This window comes from Pelodiscus sinensis, chromosome 10 (genome assembly GCF_049634645.1).
Source record: "Pelodiscus sinensis isolate JC-2024 chromosome 10, ASM4963464v1, whole genome shotgun sequence".
Classification (NCBI taxonomy): domain Eukaryota; kingdom Metazoa; phylum Chordata; order Testudines; family Trionychidae; genus Pelodiscus; species Pelodiscus sinensis.
The window spans coordinates 26123064-26145517 of NC_134720.1; the positions used below are offsets into that span (position 1 = coordinate 26123064).

General features: G+C 40.0%; 1 protein-coding gene across 2 annotated transcripts in view; it reads left to right on the forward strand.

The window, feature by feature from the left end:
* Positions 1–22454, forward strand: part of RNF13 (ring finger protein 13) — a 105252-nt gene that overhangs the window by 71629 nt on the left and 11169 nt on the right. For both annotated transcript variants that reach the window (XM_006115934.4, XM_025181159.2), the window contains 2 exons: positions 2209–2314; positions 11581–11674. In XM_006115934.4, the coding sequence (XP_006115996.1) occupies positions 2209–2314; positions 11581–11674 (200 nt within the window). The remainder of the gene's footprint in view (positions 1–2208; positions 2315–11580; positions 11675–22454) is intronic.

Genomic DNA, 22454 nt, shown 5'->3' on the forward strand with positions numbered 1-22454 from the left:
TCTCAGTCCATTTCCCAGTAGACAGGTATCCACAATATAAACCCATCATACCTGGTACCCTTCCTGACAATCTTTTTTTCTCCCACAGACTTGTTGTATCTTGTCATTATTCTAGACCAGTGTTTCTCAACCAGGGATACGAGTACCCTTAGAGTACTTGAGAGAAGTCTGGGAGGTACATCAGCACAATTGAAACTTGGAGAAAACTGAATTTTTGTTTTAAGTTTTACAGCACTTTATTATTTTTGTACTTTTTACATCCAAAAATTTCATTGCCCGCCCGGCTACGATTAAGTTGTTTAAACAAATGAGTTGCAATGGTAGAAAAAAATTGTGTGTGTCTGAAAACTTGTAGGTATTGGGGATATTTACAATTATTTTTGTAAAGGGGGTACTTTATAAAAAAAAGGTTGAGAAACACTATTCTAGACTATGAGCTTATATTTGTGTTTGTTATGCCATCTGGTGCAACAGGACTGTCATCTCACTTGGGGCCTTTAGGTGGTGTTCTAACACAAATGAGAAATAATAAAAAACAACAACAGTTGTACAAGTAAACCAATGAAGTCCACATTGTGACACACACTAGTTTTTTTTCACTTACTAATTTGCAAAATGCATAAATTTGTAATAAGTCTCCCACATGGGTGAGGTAATATCTTTTATTGGACCAACATCTGTTGAGAGAGATACGCTTTTGCTTATACATGGAGCGCTTCTTCAGTTCTGGGAAGTTCAGAGCACGTCTTCATGTACAGCACTGTGATGCTGCAGCAAGTCCGGAAAAGACAGTCTTTGCCAATGGGATAAGATCTCTGTTGACACAAGTGCCAATGTGGATAGCACTCAAGGGTATAACTATTACACATACACACACAAAGCGACATAAGTTACACTGATAAACATTCGTGTGCACAGTGCTATGCCAGTGGGAGAGTTTCACCTGCCGACATAGCATCTGCCATTCACTGACAGATTTTTTATGCTAATGGGAGAGCTCTCTTCCAATGCCAGAGTATGTCTTCACCAGATACAATGCAGCAGTGCAGCTCTGTTGGTACAGCTATATGCCACTGCTGTGCTGTATGTATAAACATACCCATAGAGCCGGGGGGGGGAACCTAAGGCCCCAGGGCTAGATGCGGCCCCCAATTTGCCTGGATCTGTCCCCAAAGGCTCAGGGCTCCCCTCCCCCTAGCATTGGGGAGTTCGTACTAGTGCTTCAGCCCTCCCGCCATCCCACTGTGGGGCTGGAGCACACAAAATCTACTAGCCTGGGCCCCCCGAGGCTCGGGTGTGGGAAGGAATTGTGGGATGTCTTTCTCCTTCTCACTCGGATGCCACATCAGTGAGGATTTGGTTTTTCTTTTTTGCTTTTCACTTGTGTGTGGACCCCATCTGATTTTTCGTGGGCCAGCAGGCCCTGACCCAAAAAAGGTTCCCCACTCCTGCCATAGAGCGTCACAGCTGCAAGATGGAGCAGACTGTTAAGACAAAAAGTTAACATATATTCAAGGGGCCATTCAAGATGAAGTAGCCTATTAACATCCTCCACTCATGAGGAGGAAAGGAAGGGCGGGGAAGTAGCTGAGGTGGTTATTAATGGGTTATAGATTGTTCTAAAAAGCCATAAATCCCGTGCGTCTGTTCAGCTTATGCTTTCCAGTGTCTAGCAAAGTTATGAATTCAAGCTCCAAAGTGCATCTTTTGAAAGTGTTGTTCAGGTTCTCGTTGAGGTTGAGCACTGATATGTCAGATATCATGCAAATTAGCAAGGTTCTACTTTATTAACCAATGAGAAGACAATGCCTTTTAAAACTGATTCATTCTAAAATGGATATACAAAGCCTATTTTCAGCTGATTGTCTTCATGGTGAATTGCAATGAATGTTAGGGGTAAAACCCTGGTTCCATTTAAATCAATGGAAAAATTCAATTTGACTTCATTGGAGCTAGGATTTCACCCTGATAAGTTTGCTGATTCTAATTCTTGGAGTTTTACCTATTTATTTATTTAATTAATATTACATTGACTATGTGTGGACCTATTAAAAAAGTGGCTGGATAGTTTCATATTATAGATACCTCTTGTTTGCTTGAAGATGCTTATTTTTATTTTAATGATTTTGCCCTTTTGAATGTCTGTGGTAAGCTTCATTGTTTGTTAAAGTTTAATTTGTTTTAAAATTGTTTTTCTTTTCTGTACAGTGGCCGTATTGTGTTAATTCCAGAGTTCAGTCTTCCTTTGGAGTACTACCTAATTCCATTCCTTATTATAGTGGGAATCTGCCTTATACTCATTGTCATATTTATGGTAAGTGTTGCTCTTTAAATAATCTTTTTCCTTAAATAAAACAAGAAATTAACAGGACTGTGTCCAGTTGAAATTAGTATGACCCTCTATGCTTAGCTAAAGAAACAAAGTTTCAAATACAGATTGAACAGATTGAAGTACTCGAAAGAACATTGGGACTGATCCATTAGATCATTGGATTGCTGTGACAGATTCTGGGAGAATTCAGAGAACAGGAGCCATGGTCCTGCCATGAGTCACAGAGATGGGTATTACCATGTTTGGGTAGATCCCTCCCTCCCGGTGACCAGCTTGTGCTACTTCTAGATCTTGCTCCTCATCCTGGTATTGGTTCCAAGGCCAGTCTTCCATTGCAGAACTGCTGAGTGCCTCCAGTCATCGAGGTCCCCACAGAAGTGCACATCCCATCCAGACCATTCCTACTCCAGAATCTATTGCAGATATTGCCAGATGCAAAGTCACTGCCTCTGGTGGTTGGATACTTATACTGCTCTGGATATTGGACCAGAGTGCAGCAGAGCTCAGTATCAGCAGTGCAGCCTTCCAGACCTTTGGTGCTGTCCACAGCACCAACACCTGCCCAGTGGCCAGCTCTGGGCGGGGGGGGGGGGGGGGTTCCCTCAGGCCTCCCAACCTGTCTGCTTGGTGACAGAGGGTTTGGACAGGCTGGTAGCCTCGATGACCCAACTCTTTCTAATGCTTGAGACCTCAGGGAAAAAGGATTCTCCAAATCCATGTGGACAAAGGGGGTCAACCTGCTGGCCCACCAGTGGGCACCATGGAATCCATCATATTGACCTCTTCCTTGTCATCACCAAACTAAGCTATTACCAGGACCCCACACTGTGTCTCTCAAGATAACACTAGAGTGCACCAGGAATTGTTGAAGAGGGTTGTATTCAACCTCAACCTGCAGGCAGAGGAATTGGAGGTGCAGGTTAACTCCCTTTTAGACTTCCTCTCCACCATAGACCCTGTTAGGGTGGCTCTTCTCCTTCACAAAGAGGTGTCAAAAATTATTAGCACCTTGTGGCAAATCCCCTCCTCTTCACCGCCACTATCTCGAAGTGGGCATTAAGTACTTTGTGCCAATTAAATGACAAAAATACCTCTGCCTCCATCCTGCCTCAGATTCCCTGCTGGTCAAGGTAGATAACCACAGGGAATGTCAGGGACAACCTGGAGATATCACCAGAAATAAAAAATCCCAAGAGGTTGGACTTGTTCAGATGGAAAAATTATTCTTCATCTATCCTACAGTAGAGGGTGGCCAAGCTCTTCTGGGCCTTTATGATTTTAATATATGACAGACTGCGGCCAGGTCCAAGAATGGTCTCCCAAAAGGTTCCCGTAAAGAATTCCAGGTGATAGCTGACAAAGGCTCGGCTGCTGTCAGAGCAGCTCTCCAAACAGCATCTGACATGGCAGACTCCCATTGCTCACACCATGACATCTGCCATCTCCATGTAGTGAGCTGTTCAGAAACATATTCATGAGCTGGAGGGATAAACCATCTGACAGTGATGATTTAGTCATATACAGGGAGGAGGGTAAACTCTATCAGAAGAAGGGAAATTGTCTCAAGCTTCTTGTTAGTTTGGCTGAGAGTACCCGAGGGTGTGACTGCACCGAAGACACAGACTTGGAGTTGTGGGACCTAAGCTAACATACTGAAATAGCAGAATGGACATTGCAGCTTAAGCTGCTCTCAAGGTCCTGCGACTTCCAGACTTGAGACCTGAGCTCCAGTCCAAGCCATAACATCCACCCTCCTATTTTTAGTGCTCTAGCATGACCCTCACCAACACGTCTGTCTAGGCTAGGACAATCAGTTGCTTCCACCTACAGTTTAGAAATACCTTGAGAGTCCCCTCAAGGACATCACTGCTCCTCCCAAAGAACTGGGATGGAGTTTACTTACACATTTGAACTATTCAGTCCAATTATCAGTAAAAAGCTTCACCCTAGTCTTCACTACAGAGTTACGTAAACGCAAGGCAGCTTATGTCAATCTATGTAAGTGTCTACATTAAAATTTTGCTCCTAATACTGTAAGTCACTGGTACACCAGCTTAATAACTCCACTTTCATGTGAGGCATATGGTTGATGTAGTCAGGCTGATGCAGTGGCAGCATAGATACTACATTGGTTACATCGATTGTTGTTGCCTTTCAGAAGCTGTGCCATGATGCCTCACACTGGCAGTTCAATTGGCACAAGTTCTCCCATTAGGATTGGTCACTTCCTATGCAAGGAGGAAAGTATAGGCACGTGATTTAATTACTGCAGTGGTTCTGTGCTGCTATCAGGCTGATAATTTTGTAATATAGACATATTTTTCAACTAGGTGAGTTAAACTCAAAGTCTCACTCCCTAACTGTTCTGATAAGAGTCTCTGGTCATTCATAATTCTTTCCCATGAGAAGCAGCTTCCACATTAGATGGGCTATGGTGCTTTTTTTACAACTGTTTTCAGTGATAACTCATTACACTGACCATTATTTTAGTTATTTTGAACTAGAAGATTTTCCCAGTGTTGCTCAGGTTCTTAACTCAATGCATTTTTATTTTTTTGGAAAATAAAATGAAAATGTGCATGCTTCATTTAAATCATTGCTTTGAGGTAGGGCTGGGATTGAGGGATTCAATATGCAGGCTGCCCCAGGGGTCAGAGGGCTCCCCCAGCCTTTTCTCACCACAGTAGCTTGGGGTCAGGTGAGAAGCACCTTTCCATAGCTGCTGCAGTGTGCACAATCGGTGGAGGGGTGCAAGTCCCCAGGCTGGGATGGGTCCAGGTTTGTCTGCCCCCTGTCCTCCCCAGACAGAGTGAGGAATGCAGTAAACTATGTGCTTTCCCCTTTCTCCCTGACAAAGGGGAACAGCCAGCAATGTTCCCTAAAAGGCACTTGGGGTGTGGGAGGCTCAGGGCAGGGACAGTCCTGGACTGGGGTTCAGAGAACTCTCCCCCACCCAGCCCCTTTTACTTTCCTGGTGATTCTGTTTCTTTTCTGTATGTTTTCTGAGAAACAATCCCATTCCAGGCACATCCTGTTTTCCTGGCACAACCAAACCCTTACCTTGGTTTAAGTGATCATAAGAAGAAATTGCATATCAAATTCGGTGGTTGTAGCTCTTACTGTTTAGAAGGAGTTCTTAAACCAACAGACAGACACACAAATTCTCTCAAATAAATAGTAGATTATAATCCACATTTTAAAAAGTTCCTATCCTTAGATGTAAGCACTTTTGGGGCCATTAAAACTTCAGTCACATGAAAGATAAACTCTGCTGCTTTTTCTCTTTCCAAATCTAGACAATAAGAAAATAACCAACCAGAGATGACCTCAAACCTAAACAATACCTTGTGTTAACCACAAACACCAGCCCTGAGCATGGTCTTGCCCCAGTAGCCTGGGTAAATAATGGAGTGTGAACTGAAGGTCAGCAGATTCAGGCTACTTCAAACCAAAGGTTGAATAAATTCCATAGGTGAGACCTCTTATGGAGAATGCTCTATACACAGCCTTTTCCCTTAAATTGTCAGTGCTCCATCCAAAGCACCTCTTTTGGTCTGCTCAGTGTGAAAGTTGCAGTCAAAAAAGCACCGAAGATGTTAGGTATATAAGGAATGAGATGGAGAACAATACATAAACTATTGCAGTACTGTTATGTAAATCAGCAGTAATAGATTTACAGCTCATTGAGCATAAAGTGTGCCTTACTGCTCACCCCATCTCAGAAAAGACAGAGTAGAGGGCATGAATAAACCCTGATATGAGAAAAGATTGCAAGTTAAATAGTGCTAATCTTTTTGAGGGGGATTAATTAATAGATATGAGAAAAGAATAAATAACGAGTAGTCTGTAACAGATAGATTATGAGCTTGGTTTCAGTAGAGTGAACATTTCTCCGCAGATCTCCATCATGAATGCCTCATCAGTAGAGATACTTTCTTTTTTCAAAGGTGCTTTTTCATGCCCTTTTTTAGACTTGCCACCAATTCAGCTGCTCATAGGACAGCTCTAAAACTTCCATGTGAACTTCAAAGGAGCCTTTTTCAGGGCAAGAAATTAACTTCTTTAAAAGCTGATTTATGAAGATCAGCAAGAGGCAAGACTGATACAACAGAAACTTGGCTGACCTTATCAAAAGGCCACACCTCCTTAGAAATGCAGTTGTTACCCTGACAGGGGAAGAGACAGGTTTCTGCATCACAAATAACATTAAACACATTACAGGAAATATATGTGGATTTTTTTAAGATGGTAGCAGAATTTCCAAACAAAGATCATACATAAAAATTGAACATTTTGTCTGTTGGCTGTCCTTTAAGTGCAGCATTTATTGGTATCAGAGTAGCAAAGGCCAATACTCTGAATTAGCATAGTTTTGTAATGAGTGAGAGAGCAGTATTGTGGTGGTGCCCAACTGATACTTGCTGAAATGAAAGCCCTATTCTACATGCATGATTTTGGGACCAAACAAGTTTCTGTGCAAGCCTGAAGGGCCAGGCAGGATTAATTTTCAGAAGCAAATCATCTAGTTGGTGAGGTACAGCTAAATCATTGTGACCACATCCTCTGATTCTCTTGCTCATGTATTGGGAAAATGCAGAGGACAAGAGTAGGTCTGTAAACTCCTCCTTCATGTTAAAAGTCTAGTAAATGTAACCTTTCAAATATGAACCAAGTATAAACTACTTTCTTTGCCTATAGGTAACTTGAGACAATTGCTCTGAGAGCTCTGGACTCCTCTAGTACTATTATTCTCCTTGCAATTTTTAGTATGGAATTATATAAAGAAAGAGATATAAATATTCCCAGGTGAACTATGGGATGCTGACAGGTTGTATGCTGAAGAATTGTAAGTCCTAAATTAGTTTAGTTATATCTAAACTGTAACTTACTATTTTTAGATTTTTTTTTTTTTTTTTTTTTTTTTTTTTACAAAGGACACTTAAGACAAGAGGCTACCATAACAGACAGTGCAAACTGCAAGAATCACTATATATACATACAGCCATATAAGGACAATTTCGTACAATTTTGTTTGATTTTAAATTTAATTAAAGCATACTTCTACTGGGCAACTGTTTTTTTATCTATTGTATGGTCACTTAAGACAGATTTCTCTGTGTAATATTTTGAATGAATGGCAGGAATACCAGAACCAGCCTGCTGGATAAATGCTTATAAGCAGAATTTTAAAATGTAAAATAATTACTTTGTGCTTAGCCCACTTTATTTTGCTTAATGCTTTTTAGATTGGCTGTAACTGGTAAGGTTTAATAGTTACCAATACTTCAGCTTTATTCCACTTAAAGAAGAAAAAAGATCTAAGGTGAAAGGTAATCCTTTCATGATATAAATTTATTACAGCAGTTTAGGCCATCTACAGTTGAATTGACATTTTCCCTTACAATTTCACTTCTTTCACTTCCCTCAACTCTGTTTTCCTTGAGCAAGGGAAAACAGCCCCCCATCATCAAATCAGCTGACCCAAAGGGGCACTGTCACAATACGCTGCTCCCATGTGATCAGATGTCTAAATCAGTTGTCTAAACCAACATAATCTAAAAATACCAGGATAGATATTATGATAGAACCATCACAGATTAAATGCATTCATCTCCATAGCGGGGATAGCTGTTCAATAAACCTACCTTCTCAATTGCAAGTAAAATACCATGTGGCATTTTTTACATTTCAGTACAGAGCGTGGCTATAAACTTGTCCTGAATGCTTACATAAGTAGATGTATTTCTACCTGCGGACCTGTGTACAGTTTCTTTTTTTCTCTGTTGTCAGGGCAGTTACTCAGGGTACGTCTGCACTTGCACCCTACTTCAAACTAGGGATGCAAATGTAGGCGACCAAAATTGCTAATGAAGCGGGGATTTAACTATCCCGCGCTTCATTAGCATGATCTTACCGGCGCATTACTCCGCTCAACAGCTGTTTCAGAAGTGAAAGTGCACGCCAGGACACGTTAGTTCGAACAAAACTCCTCATTTTTTGAGGAGTAACGTTAGTTTGAACCATGGGGTTTGGTTCGAACTAATGTGTCCCAGCGCGCACTTTCACTTTCGAAACAGTTGTTGAGCGGAGTAACATGCCAGAGAGATCATGCTAATGAAGCATGGGATATTTAAATCCCCACTTCATTAGCAATTTCAGTCGCCTACATTTGCATCCCTAGTTCGATCTAGGGTGCAAGTGTAGACGTACTCTCTGATATTTAGTCAGACTTGCGCTTCAGTCACTGTACTGACCCCTACACAGAATCCAGACATGTTCTCCCAAAAGATTTGTTGGATATGGTTCACCAACTTCTTTGGTGAAGCTCGGGTTTTAAATAGGAAATAAAGAGTATCTCAGGTCCATGTCTAACATCTGAATCCCACAGGTTAATTGCAGTTCTCACCTGGAAAACAAAGTGCTTGGAAGTTCAAATAACAGAGAAATCTAAATATGCTATGAATGCAAAGCAAAAAGTAGCATAGAGGGAGGATAAACATGTTTGTTTTCTTCAGGGAAGAATTAAATTCATATAAAAATTTCAACTAAACTGTCGTCAAATAGCATGTTTATAACACACATTGTGTATTTTGTCTGTATCAATCATATCTACATTTCTACTTACATTCTGTTGAACAAAAGGAGATACAGGGAGTAGTTTTATTGGAATAGCTGTGGTCAAAAAGTGAAAACAACTCATGTTATTATCAGAAGGCAAGGAAAATTAACATTATTTACAATACTAATATTCAATAGTGTTTATTGTATCATGAAAACAAATAGTCCTGTTGCAATTCTGGGTATATCTACACTACACCATTATTTTGAGATAACTAGCGTTATTTTGAAATAACAATATGAGCGTCTCCAGAGCCATTCCGTCATTTCAAAATAATTTTGAAATAACTGACGGCTTGTTCCAAAATCTGCAAACCTTATTCTACGAAGAATAATGCCTATTCCGAAATAGCTAGTTCAAAATAAGGTAGGTGTAGACACTTCACAGCTGCTATTTCAAAATAGCCCCTTACCAGGGCCATTCCTTCCCAGTGCCTCCTGGGGCTCTAAATTGAGATCGCACCTCTACATTAGGGAAGTCTGCCTCCGACTAATTTTGAGGTTTCTCTGCAGTGTAGACGTATCCTTAGAGACTAACTAAAAAAATTAGAGAGAGAGAGAGAGAGAGAGAGAGAGAGAGAGAGAGAGAGAGAGAGAAAATGAAAACGAATCATGAGCTTTCATGGCCAAAAAAGCTCATGATACGAGGCTGACTCTGGGATCAGCTGTGCGGCATTGCCCCTTTGAAATGCCACCTTGGCATTTCAAAGTGGCAGCACTGCATGGAGCCTGGGTCAGCTGAGGACTCCCCAGCTGATCCCAGTCTCTCTATGGCATTTCCGCTGAACCTGGGATCAGCCAGGGAGTCCCCAGCTGACCTCGGATTCTGGGGAAATGTCGTGTGGAGGCCAAGATTAGCTGAGGAATCCCCTCCTGACCCCGGGCTCCGCATGGCATTTCAAAGCGGCAGTGCCGCATGGGGCCCAGGGTGCATGAGAGCACTTCCACTTTGAAATGCACAAGAGCACCCGCTGCAGACTCTTGTACATTTCAAAGCTGGCACACCATGTGCAGCCCGGACTCTGCAGGACTTCCCGTTGGCCCCAGGCTGCACGCGGAATTCCTCATTCCTCTTTTGAAATGTACAAGAGCCCCTACTGGCTAACTACTCGACAAGTAACTTAACCGCTAGTTAACATCCTTAGTCCCCATTGTGGCTCTTGTACATTTCAAAGCAGAAGTGCTGCAGAGAGCCCAGCTCAGAGAGTCTGGCTCTGGGCTCCATGTGACGTTTCAATCTTTGAAATGCACAAGAGCCTCTACTGGGGCTCTTCCGCCTTTGAAATGTAGCAACAGCCAGGTGGGATCTTGCCACATTTCAAAGCAGAAGCGCCCTTATCGAATAATCAATGGAAATTCCATCAACTATTTGATTAGTTGATTAATCTTTTAACATTCTCTCTCTCTCTCTCTCTCTCTCTCTCTCTCTCTCTCTGTGTATATATATATATACACACACACACAGGGCTTGACAAACTGCAGCGAAATCCATTCACAAGCCCTGCACCGCGCATGCGCCAGACCTGCACATGCACACACCACCAGTGAACGGGGCAACCGGCTGAAATCTACTCGCCATGGGCAAGTAGATACACGGATTTGTTAAGCCCTGTCCCCACTGTGGCTCTTGTACATTTCAAAGCGGAAGTGCTGCAGGGAGCCCAGGGCCAGCAGGGAGACTCAGAGATTCTGGCCATGGGCTCCATGTTATGTTTCAGTCTTTGAAATGTATAGTATATATATATATATATATGAAGTAGATACACGGATTTGTCAAGCCCTGTATATATATATGTGTTAGTTTCTAAGGTGCTACAGGACTACTCGTTGTGTTTTAAAGTTACAGACCAACACGGTGACCCCTCTAAGACTATTGTACCATAAGTTGCCTCTATAACTGTTACAGTTATCAAAATAGCGAGCTCTGCCATTTTCCAAGTTGGATTGTTCAATGTGTCTTTTAGCATCATTGTAATTAAGGCTATCTCATCATTTGTTTCTAAATTTGTCCATAAAAATCATTTCATCATACAAAGTCAGAACATAGTAACAGACTAGAAATATACTGTAAGAAAAATAAGAAGGATTTATTCGGTGTGATCAAAGGGAACAAGACAGGAGACAACAGTCTGAAGTTAGAAAAAGGAAAACTGAAGCTAGGTGCTATGAATTAATTCCTACTAAGCAGGGAATAATTTGCTTGTGGAGTTACACTAACATAGAACTACTATGAAAACAAAGTCAATACTAATAAGCCATATGCTGCCGTAACCACTCCACCTTTGACCACATTGACTTGAGCCAGGATGTTGCTTCAGTGGAGTTGAACGAGATGCAACAAAGAGTTTGCCGTTATTTCCTATTAAGTTATTTTATTGTATAAATGCTATATACATTCAGTTTTTGTTATCACCTAGAAATTTTGCTTCACTGCTGTTTGTGTATATATATGTCTTTGCCCTGGAGTCCAGATGGGACAGAAATGACTGTATATTACCCCGGTCCTGGGGACAGAACATCTTTAGCTAACTTGGAATGGTTGCTCACAGAACAAAACTGTCTATTTCATTGTTGTTTTGCTGTCTTGATATAGTGGTTCCATCATCTTATTTATGTCTACTTCTTTCCAGATCACAAAATTTGTGCAAGATAGACACAGAGCAAGAAGGAATCGGCTTCGAAAAGATCAACTTAAGAAACTTCCTGTACATAAATTCAAGAAAGGCAAGTGGATCTTTATTGTCTAAATAATTCAACCCCATTGGTCTTAAAATAAATACTAATATCCAAATGGATTTTTTGTATAGCTTTGAAAACTTTTCGGAGACAACTTTAACTGGATAGTACAGTTTGAAATGAAAGCACATTCTAACAAAATTGGCATCAGGACTGATCCTGGTCCAAATGAACAACCTACACCCGAATTTTCCGCTCTTCCTACACTTCATTCTTCCCCACCTTTGAATACTGCCGGCAGAGCTCCTTCACATCCCATTGGTCCCATCCTGTTTACTCTCACTGCATTAACAGCGACTACAAGAAAGTATGAGGTCTTAATCTGTCATGTGTCTGGAGATGTATTTGTAGGATGTAAATTGCCCGCCATTTTGGAGGCTCTGCATAAACTGACCTATATTGTGGGTATAATCTGACTACTTTTCTGCAAGGTGTGTGGCTTTCCTTCCATTCACCCCAATGCCCATAGGAAGCCAGATGATGTGAGGAGTTAAAAGTTTAAGTCCAATATATTACGTTATGCAGAGTTAATCGCTAAAGAGGTAGTCAGAATGATGAAACACACACTGAGAAATTAAAAGGACAATAATTTATAGGATTCATTGTAAAAGAACATGCCTTTGACAAGATCCCTCACCAAAGACTCTTAAACAATGTAGGCAGTTATGAGGTAAGAGGAAAGTTCTCTCATAGATCAGTAACTGGTTAAAAGGAATCAAAGGTTAGGAAGAAATAGTCAGTTTTTACAATGGACAGGGGTGAATAGCTGGGTACTGTTCAGAATATTCATAAGAGATATGGAAAAGGGGATGAACAGGATGTTATGTGCCAAACATTTTCACATAATACAAAATTACTCAAGACAGACAGTTAAGATCAAAGGTGATTCTGAAGAGTTACAAAGGGCCCTCACAAAACTGGGAGACAAGGCTAGGCAACAAAATGTCAGATGAAATTCAGCACTGGTAAATGCAAAGTAATGCACATTGAAAACCATAATCCCAACTATACTTACAAAATGATGGGGTCTAAATCATCTGTTACCACTCAAGAAAGAGATTTCTGAATTATTATGGATAGCTCTCTGAAAACCTCTGCTCAGGATGTGGCAACAGTCAAAAACCTATCACAATGTTAGGAACCATTAGGAAAAGGCTAGATAATATCAGAAAACTCCTATATAAATCCATGATACAGCTATTCCTTGAATGCTATATACAGTTCTGGTAGCCCCAGCTCAAAAAAAAAAAATATATATATATATATATACACACACAGGAAACCTCCGACTTCCAACCACCCGAGTTACGACCCCCCCATACTTACAACCATTTTTGTAAGTGTGGAATGGGCCGAAAACCTCCGACTTATGTCCTCGACCCACATTTACGATGGTGCACGGCGCCTATCATAAATGAGGGTTCAAGTTATGACGCCCCCGACTTGCAACGCTTCCCCCAAAACCAATCGCATAACAAGTCAGGGGCAGCCTGTATTAGAACTGGAAAAAAATGACAGAAAAGTGCATCTAAAATTATTAGGCTTATGGAACATCTTCCATATGAGGAGAAATTAAAAATATTGTGATCGCTCAGATTTCATAAAAGTCTAAAGGGAGATATGATAGCGGTCTATAAAATCATGAATAGTACAGTGTAAGTGAATAAGGAAGTGTTACTTACCCTTTTATATAACACATAAACAAGGGTTACCCAATTAAATTCATAGGCAGCCAGTTTAAAACAAGCATAAGTATACAGAGTGTCGAAGTCATTGTCAAAATATATAACAGGGTTCAAAAAAAAATTAGGTAAATTCATGGAGGAATGTTCCATCAATGGCTATTAGCCAAGATGGTCAGAGATACAACCCAATGTTCTGGGTATTCCTAAATCTCTGACTGCTAGAAGGTAGGACTGGATAATGGGATGCATCACTGAATAAATTGCCCTGTTCTGTTTACTCCTTCTGAAGCATCTGGCATCAGTCTCTGTTGGAAGACAGGATACGGGGCTAGATGGATGCAGTCTGATGCAGTATGGCCATTCTTATTTTCTTATGGGCTGCCTCAAAAAGTCTGCATGTTTAATCTGCTTTCCAAAAAAAAGGCATATCTGCCATACACTTCTTTACTTTTGTTTTTTTACACACGCTGAAATTTTGTCATGTAATAGTTCATTTGTGCAAGCCATTAGGTACAAACATAAAAACTTGCTACTTCAGCGTTCGTGTTAATGTGCAAGTATTCGCATGTACAAAAGCATCACTTGAGGGACTGGGTTCGATTCAGGGACAGAGCCATATGCAGTTCTCAGCTGCCCTTGATAATGTTCCTGCATTATTAATAATATTGTAGGTGCTACCTGAAAAGCAGATGTTTGGTTTAAGAGTTTGTATAGTGTCATATGCAAAGTTGGTCTCTCTCATAAAAGAATTAATGAGCTTTTTACTTCACAGGGTTGACTAAACCTTGCTATAATATTCTATTTCTCTTGGGTTAGAATTGGCTTTAAAAGAGCAATCTAGAGCCAAGAAGGCTAATATTACTATCACTCCTTAATTCATTTAATTAAGGATTCCTAATTAAAACAGGAAATATTAAGCATGTTAGGGAGTTTTGCATTGTTCCATTGAAAACACAATCTAGTGTTTCTTCTAGCAAGTCAATTTACGGGGTTTTCTGTTAATTATTTATTGTGTATGTTTAGTGAGAAAGAGTAATGTCTCAGTACCATGCCAAATGTACACATCGCTCCTGTAGCCAGAGTATCTATTTGTAACCACCTACTTTTTGTTTGCTTTGTTCTCCCTCCCCTTTCCTCTTATTTAATTGTTTTAATTTCAATTGTAAGATTTTAAAGAAAGGACTGCTTTTCAAAAAGGCATTCTTGGGAGCGTAGTGTAATTGGAGATGTGTGAGGATGACCTATATGCAAACTTTCATTGATTTTATTTGTTCAGCTGGATGTTGGCTCCTTCTAGTGACATCATAATGAGACATTGTTCTTTTTCAGAGACACATGGTCATTTTTTTTTGAACTTACAAATGATAACTATGGGTACATCTACACTGCAGAGGAGGATTGAAGCTGCTGCTGTCGATTTTCCAGGGTTCGAATTAGCAGTCTAGTTAAGACCCCTAATTCGAACTGAGAAGAGCACTCCGATTGATTCCGGTAACCCTGGTTTCATAAGAATTAAGGGAAATCGAAGGAAGAATGTTCTTCCTTCAACTTCCTGCAGTGTAGATAGCACCAGAAGCCAAGTTAAGCTACTTCGACTTTAGCTACGCAATTAATGTAACCGAAGCTGTGTATCTTAATTCCACTTTGTCCCGTAGTGTACACATACCTTTTCTGATTTACACACATAAATGCAGTTTTCCTGTGAAGATTTGAAATTTGAAGAGTGTACAAATTTGGAGTGCTCCAATTTTGAGATTGAATTATGCTGCTTTCTGAAAAAAAACTTCAGAAGAGAAAGGGAAAAGTCCAAACATAGCAGGAAACCTTTAATTATTTGGGGGGAGATAAGGGAGATAGGAACTGTAATATTCAAAATCCAATAACACTGGGATTCCAGAGCAATATAGAAAAAAACACACAAGCAAAAAACAAAAAAACCAATAACAACTTTCTTCTGCTTGCTGCTCAGGCCTCACTCAGGCTATGTCTACACTGCAGCCTTTTGCCAGCAGAGAGTATGCTAATGAAGCGCTAATGCCTTAAAAAAGGAAGTATAAGGATCTTGCACAAAAAGGTTTTTTTGCACAAAACAGAGCCGTCTACATTGCTTGCTTTTGTGCAAATGAAGCCAGGATTTGAATTTCCCGCACTTCATTTGCATAATCGCATCATGAACCTCTTTCAAAAAAGCGCTATTTTGAAAGTAAAACCGCAGTCTAGATGCAGTTCTTTCGAAAATGGAAGCCTTTTTCGAAAGATCCTGTAACCCTCACAATGAGGGTTACAGGATCTTTCGAAAATGCCTTCCCTTTTTGAACCTTCCCTTTTCAGGATGAAGTTTACAGGATCTTTTGAAAAAGCGTTCCCTTTTTGAAAGAACCACATCTAGACTGTGGTTTTACTTCTGAAATAGCACTTTTTTGAAAGAGCACCATGACGCGATTATGCAAATGAAGCACAGAAAATTCAAATCCCGGATTCATTTGCAATTTTGAAGTGCCTAATTTACATCCCTCTGTCGAAAGAGGGATGTAGTCTAGACACACTCTTAAATCTCACCAGCTAATATGAGCATTAAATGAAAAACCTTTTGGATAGCAAAACAAAAAAAGATTTTTTTAAAATATCCTAGAATTATAATGGATTAAAGACCCAGTTCTTTCAACCCATAAATCCTGAGCTAACGTTAGTTAACAGGGCAGCTTTTTGGGGGGGGGGGGGCAGTGGAGGAGTTATAAACACTCATACCAATGGATCAATTTGGAGGAACAAAATCCAGTTTCTATTAGAATAGCCGTGAAACAGATCCACATATCTCTGATTGAGTTTGTAGCGCTATTTCTTATTTTTAAATATCTCTTTTATTTCCAGCATGAGAAACAGATTATATTCCCCCTTGAAGGGGAAAATATAGCCCAGAGGCAACTATTGATCTAAATGGAGTTTCACCATAGTTTAATTTGTGACTTAATCCCATCACTCCAAACTCCTTTTCCTCTGTAATCACTTAGACTGAGATTGAGAATTTTTTAAGCAAGTGGATCTCAGTGTGGTCCTGGGCATCCCGAGATAAATCTCCAATTAGTAAAATGTTCAGAGCTACCATCTCTTGATATTGAAGGTCCCAACAGAATTGACTAAAAGCAGTTCTCCTTTACTTTCTCTTCTCCAACAAACAAAAGTTAGTCAATTAAGTAATCATGTAGTAGCAATGATCACAAACAGCAGCACCAGAGAATTTAACATGCCTGTATTTTTTCTTTATAGTAGCTAATCTTCCTGAGACCTTTTATATAACTAATTTTGGCCCTATTGACATTGCTGAAAATCAGTCTCACTAACCCTGTATCTTCTTTCTAAATTTAATTCATGTTGATGTGGACACATCATGAAACATCAGTGGGGTTACATCAGGGATTCATTTGGTCCACTTTCTTTTGAGTTTCTGCTTGATCAAATTAGAGGGCCATAATTTGTCATTGGATTACATCATTTGGATCTAAGTTATTAGGACTATAGAAAATGAAGTTAGTACTCTAGGTTTTTCTCAGTTATACTGGTGCAATCTTATTGGGTAAAATTTTGCTTAGTTATACCAATGCAGTTGTTGTCGATCCAAATCTATTTTCAGTTAAACGGATCTAAAGATGGATCTCAATAGGGTTGTTCAGCTTTACATGAATGCTTTTCTTCAGTGGAACTAGCACACAGAAATCTGACCCATACATTTTAATTCTTATGAATATCAAATTTTCAGCTTGGAATTATTGTTATACTTCCTTGATGTGGGTGTACCTTGTAGTCTTCTTCCTTCCATGTAATCCTGACTATTGGTGATAAATGAGACATGTATTCAAGGGGAAATGGAGGCTGTAGTCTCAACCCTGAGTATTGAGTAGTGTATAACCATGTTAACCCAGAAGCTCTTGGAAGAAATAGTATCTCAGAAAAAGCAAAATACTTCTCCAGGCTCTCTTCTTGCACCAAGGAGGGGGGAGCATAGAATATATCCTGTCCTGCTAACAGGTGTGTGGATCATGGGTCTGGCCTTTTCTCATTTGTACGCAGGAGGTGGTATTGCACATGCAGCCCCTACTTTCCTTCGTGTGCTCAGAGCCACAGTCCAGGAAGGTCCTAAACTGCTGAACAGAGGGCTGGGGTCTTACTTCTCCTTATGGCCCTATGCAACCACACAGGACCAGGGCACAATCTAGCCCCAACTGTGCAGTGCAGACATTCTTTTCTTTTGACTCTCAGCAAAGAGGCAATACTTAAGTTATTGAAAGGAAATTTTAAAGCTGTTTTTTTTTTTCCATGTCTACTATTCTTGACAATTTGTGAACATCAGCATTCATTTTTATGTTTGTTATAGATTTCACTGTTGTCTGATTACTTTAAAGCCTATTGCATTGTATCTGAACTCTAAACCATCTGTACTTAACACTTTCTCTGAAATTATTGATTAAATATACAAACAGCTGGTAAAAAGTTATAAATATTTGATCAAATTGCCTTTGTTGAAGTGATACAGTGGGCAGGTGGCAATTCACATCAATAATGTATTAAAATGGAATTTGGTCTTAGAACTGTTAATTCTGGTATTACATATGGGTAAAATTACCAGCAATTCAAGATAAGATTGATAGTTAAATGAGCCTCTGTTACACTGATGGTATATACAACAAAATAAAATTATGTTTAATAAATAAGAATGCAAAAGGTAGTTAAATTCTAGTATTTAGCACTTGTAAAACTCTGTCTTCTAATATTTCCTCCCTTCTCTGTCCTTCCACATGTATGTTCCTTTGTTAACCCTGTTCCATATTTCTCTCTCTCAACTATACATAATCTAATGCCTCTATCCTTTTACTCTTTTTATACAGGTTGGACCTCCCTGGTCCAGCACCCTCGGGACCTGAGTAGCCCCAAAGGAGGGATTTTGCTGGACTAGGGGAGGTCATTTCTGGCCCCTCTGTCACCAGCCTCCCAGCCCAGCTCCAATCCTGGCCTGGACTCCCAGCCTGCTCCTCACATGCCACCAGTCCTGCTGCCCTGCCAGGCGTCCCATAGTCCTGCTGCTGGGGCTCTCCCCTCTGCTGCGGCAAAGCACTGCCCTGCCCCTTGTGCTCCCAGCCCCACCATCCCTGCGGTGCCAGCACTGGCTCCACAAGCCCATAATCCTGCTGCCGGGACTCTTCCTCTCCCTCCCCCCCCAGCTCTCTGGGGTATTAGAATTTAGGCCAGAAGCTCCTGCCTTCTGCTGCTGCTACAGCATGAAGAGCAGCTGGAGCCCCTAACCCTTTAAATCACTGCCAGAGCCCGGGGCGGTGAAGACCAAGCAGCACAGAAGGCCTGCTGGGGGGGAGGCTAGCCCTGAGCCCCATCCCTTCCACCTGACACCCCATAAGCCAGTTTATGAGACTAGATAGGTGGGAACCAGTAAGGTAGCTGATGCAGATAATGTACGGTGTATATGTAACCCATACACCTTCTGGATATAGTGTACTGTCCTATCTAGTGACACTGAGACCACTTACAGAGAGAATGAGTCTGCTGTACAGCTTTAGTCTAAGCTCCAGAGGTTCCAGGTTTGATTCTGCCTGCCATTGTTACATATGCAAGAAAAAGCAATGCTGTGTCTCTTTAATTTGGATTTCTTTAAGATACTTTTGTGCAACATTCCAGTAATCTGCTGAGTTGATACTAAAATTTCAGGAACGTCTCTGGTAAATTGACTTGTTACAGATTTTTGGGGGAGTTCTTTTGATTTTATAAGTAATCAATAATAATTTATTTCAGAAGACAAACAAGAACCCCCTTAAAATTAGAAAAATATAGGTCATAGTAAGATTTCAGCCTTATTATTCTACAAAGTTCCTTTAAATAAAGTGATCGCTGTGAACACATTGATGTCTAGATTGCAAGACCCAATTCATCCTTAATGTTATATTCAGAAAGGTTTCACCAAGAACAAATGTAACCCAATATTTGTTGTACATCTACTTGGCAATACAGGAATCAAATTAGGATGATTGATGCTGTGTTTGAAGATACAATTTTCCAAGGCAATGATACAAAATCAGCACCAATAACCACCTGTTTCCCTGTTAATGCTAAAGGCACAGTCTTTTAGGGTTTGCCTCACTTGTTTGGAAGCAGCACTGAAGAACACTGCAGACTGTAATTTTGGTGTTAGGAATGCTTGTTTTCCTTTCAACTGTAACACAGTCTGGCTGCCCTATCGTTGTGTAAATCTTAGATTATTATGGTTAATCTGTGAAATAGAACAGTAATTATAACATTCCCTAACTAAATTCTCTCAAAATTTATGCCACCAGGTTCTTGAACACACTGGATAATATAGGGTTTGATTGTCCTTGTACTTACACCAGTGTTAATATGAGTAATTCTACTCAGTGAACATCCTCACATCGGTTTAAAACTTGTTTGAAAGGAAAATCAGGCCTAGTATCTTTTAATAACATGAGGTGCACTTCTGTGATATATAGGACAGAAGGCAAAGATTAAATAACAACATATGTTTTTGCAGAGGGAGAGTATTTTTATTTAAGCATCTAAACACAGATTTAAAGACTAACTGGTGCTTAGATTTGAAAATTTGGACTTAATCTTCACATTAAAAATGCGGTATATACTAAGAACAGCCATACTTGGGTCAGACCAAAGGTCCATCCAGCCCAGTACCCTGTCTGCCGACAGTGGCCAATGCCAGATGTCCCAGAGGGAGTGAATCGAACAGGTAATGATCAAGTGATCTCTCTCCTGCCATCCATCTCCACCCTCTGACAAACAGAGGCTGGAAACACCATTCCTTACCCATACTGGCTAATAGCCATTTATGGACCTAACCTCCATGAATTTATCTAGTTCTCTTTTAAACCCTATTATAGTCCTAGCCTTCACAACCTCCTCAGGCAAGGAGTTCCACAGATTGATTATGCGCTGTGTGAAGAAGAACTAGACTGTAAAAACATGGGTAAGTTTAGGCTAAGGTTGAGATCCTCAAAAGTAATCAGGTGCCTAGCCTAATGAGAATCAGACATCTAAATACCTTTGAGTCTCTGGACCTAAGTAATTATTTTCAGCTCAGGGTAGATGATGGAAGTGGACACCATATGTTCATATGCCGAAATCTAAGACCAAAACAAAACATCGTGTATGTTATAGTTTTGCAAAAAGAAATGCTCAATTCCATTCTGCCTTATGACAATTATTATCTTTTGAAGGACTGCAAAGGAGGAAGAGATTATTGGCATATATCATTTGCATGATTATATAGTAATAAGTACAGGTCTGCTATTTACTAGGAGTTTATAAATCAATTTATTCCTCAAATGGGATTACCATTGATCTAATTATTGTCCTTTATTAGCCCATCTGCCTGGCTGCACAGTACTGTGCAAGTCTCATTCAGGAAAAAAGTAAAACACCTTAAAATCTACCGGGGCCTTGGCAATTTTATGTATGCATCTTGCATTCTTAATAAGTATCAGAAATTTTGCAGTTCTACAGCTAGATGAATGAGGTAGCTGTTTAAAAATGTATCTATGTGTCTCTATAAATTGGAAGAGTATTGTGTACTTACAAGAGGTTTCACATATTACATTTAGGTAAAATATTTTATTCATAACAATTTCTAAAATCCTTTAATGTCTTTTGCTGTTTCTAGTGGGTACATGAGGAAATCTCTACAAAAACATTTGGAATGATACGAGTTGCCAGGGATGTACTTAGGATTTATTGGGCCATATACTGCATAGAATCCTAGAACTGGCAGGGACCTTGAGAGGTCATCAGGTCCAATCCCCTGCACTAATGACAGGACCAAGCACCATCTAAATCATCCCTGACAGATGTTTGTCTACCCTATGCTTAAATATCTCCAATTATGGAAATTACACAACCTCCCTAGGCAATTTATTCTAATGGTTAACCACTCTGACAAAATTTTTCCTAATGTCTAACCTAAACCTCCCTTGTTGAAACTGCTTCTTGTCCTATTATCAGAGGTTAAGGATAATAATTTTCTTCCCTCCTTCTTGTAACATCCTTTTAGGTACCTGCAAGCTGTTATCATGTGCCCTCTCAGTTCTCTTTTCCAAATTAAACGAACCCAGTTCTTTCAATCTTCCCTCATAGGTCATGTTTTCTAGACCTTTAATAATTTCTGTTGTTCAACTCTGGATGTTCTCAGTTTCTCCACATCTTTTCTGAAGTGTGATGCCCAGAACTGGACACAATACTTCAGTTGAAGCCTAATCAGAGTAGGACAGAAGAATTATTTTTTATGCCTTGCTTTCAAAACTCCTGTTAATGCATCCCAGAATCATGTTTCCTTTTTTTGCAACATTGTCACACTGTTGACTCATATTTAGCTTGTTGTCCATTATGACCCTTAGATCTTTTTCTGCACTACTCCTTCCTAGACAGTCAGTTCCCATTTTGTATGTGTTGAACTGATTATGGAGTACTTTGCATTTGTCCTTATTGAATTTCATTCTCTGTACCTCAGACCATTTCTCCAGTTTATCCAGATCATTTTGAATTTTAACCCTATTCTCCAAAACACTTGCAACCTCTCCCAGCTTGGTTTCATCCACAGACTTTAATAAGAATACTCTTTATGCCCTTGTATAAGTTGTTGATGAAGATATTGAACAGAACAAGTCCCAAAACTGATCCGTGCAGAACCCCACTTGTTATGCCCTACTAGCATGACTTGTTAACAATTGATAACTACTCTCTGAGAACAGTTATCAAACCAGCTATGCACCCACTTTACAGTAGCCCATTCTACTTTGTATTTCCTAAAGTCTAGGTATACTACATCTACCACTTCCCCGTTATCTACAGATAATCAGGTTATTATATATCTAGTCTGAATCATCTAAACAAAGCTTGTTATTCTATCAAAGAAAACTATCATGTTGGTTTGACATGATTTATTCTTTACAAATCCATGTGGACTGTTACTTATCCCCCTATTATCATCCAGATGTTTGTAGATGGATTCCTTAATTATTTGGAATTATCTTTTATATTTCCTGGCACAGAAGTTAAGC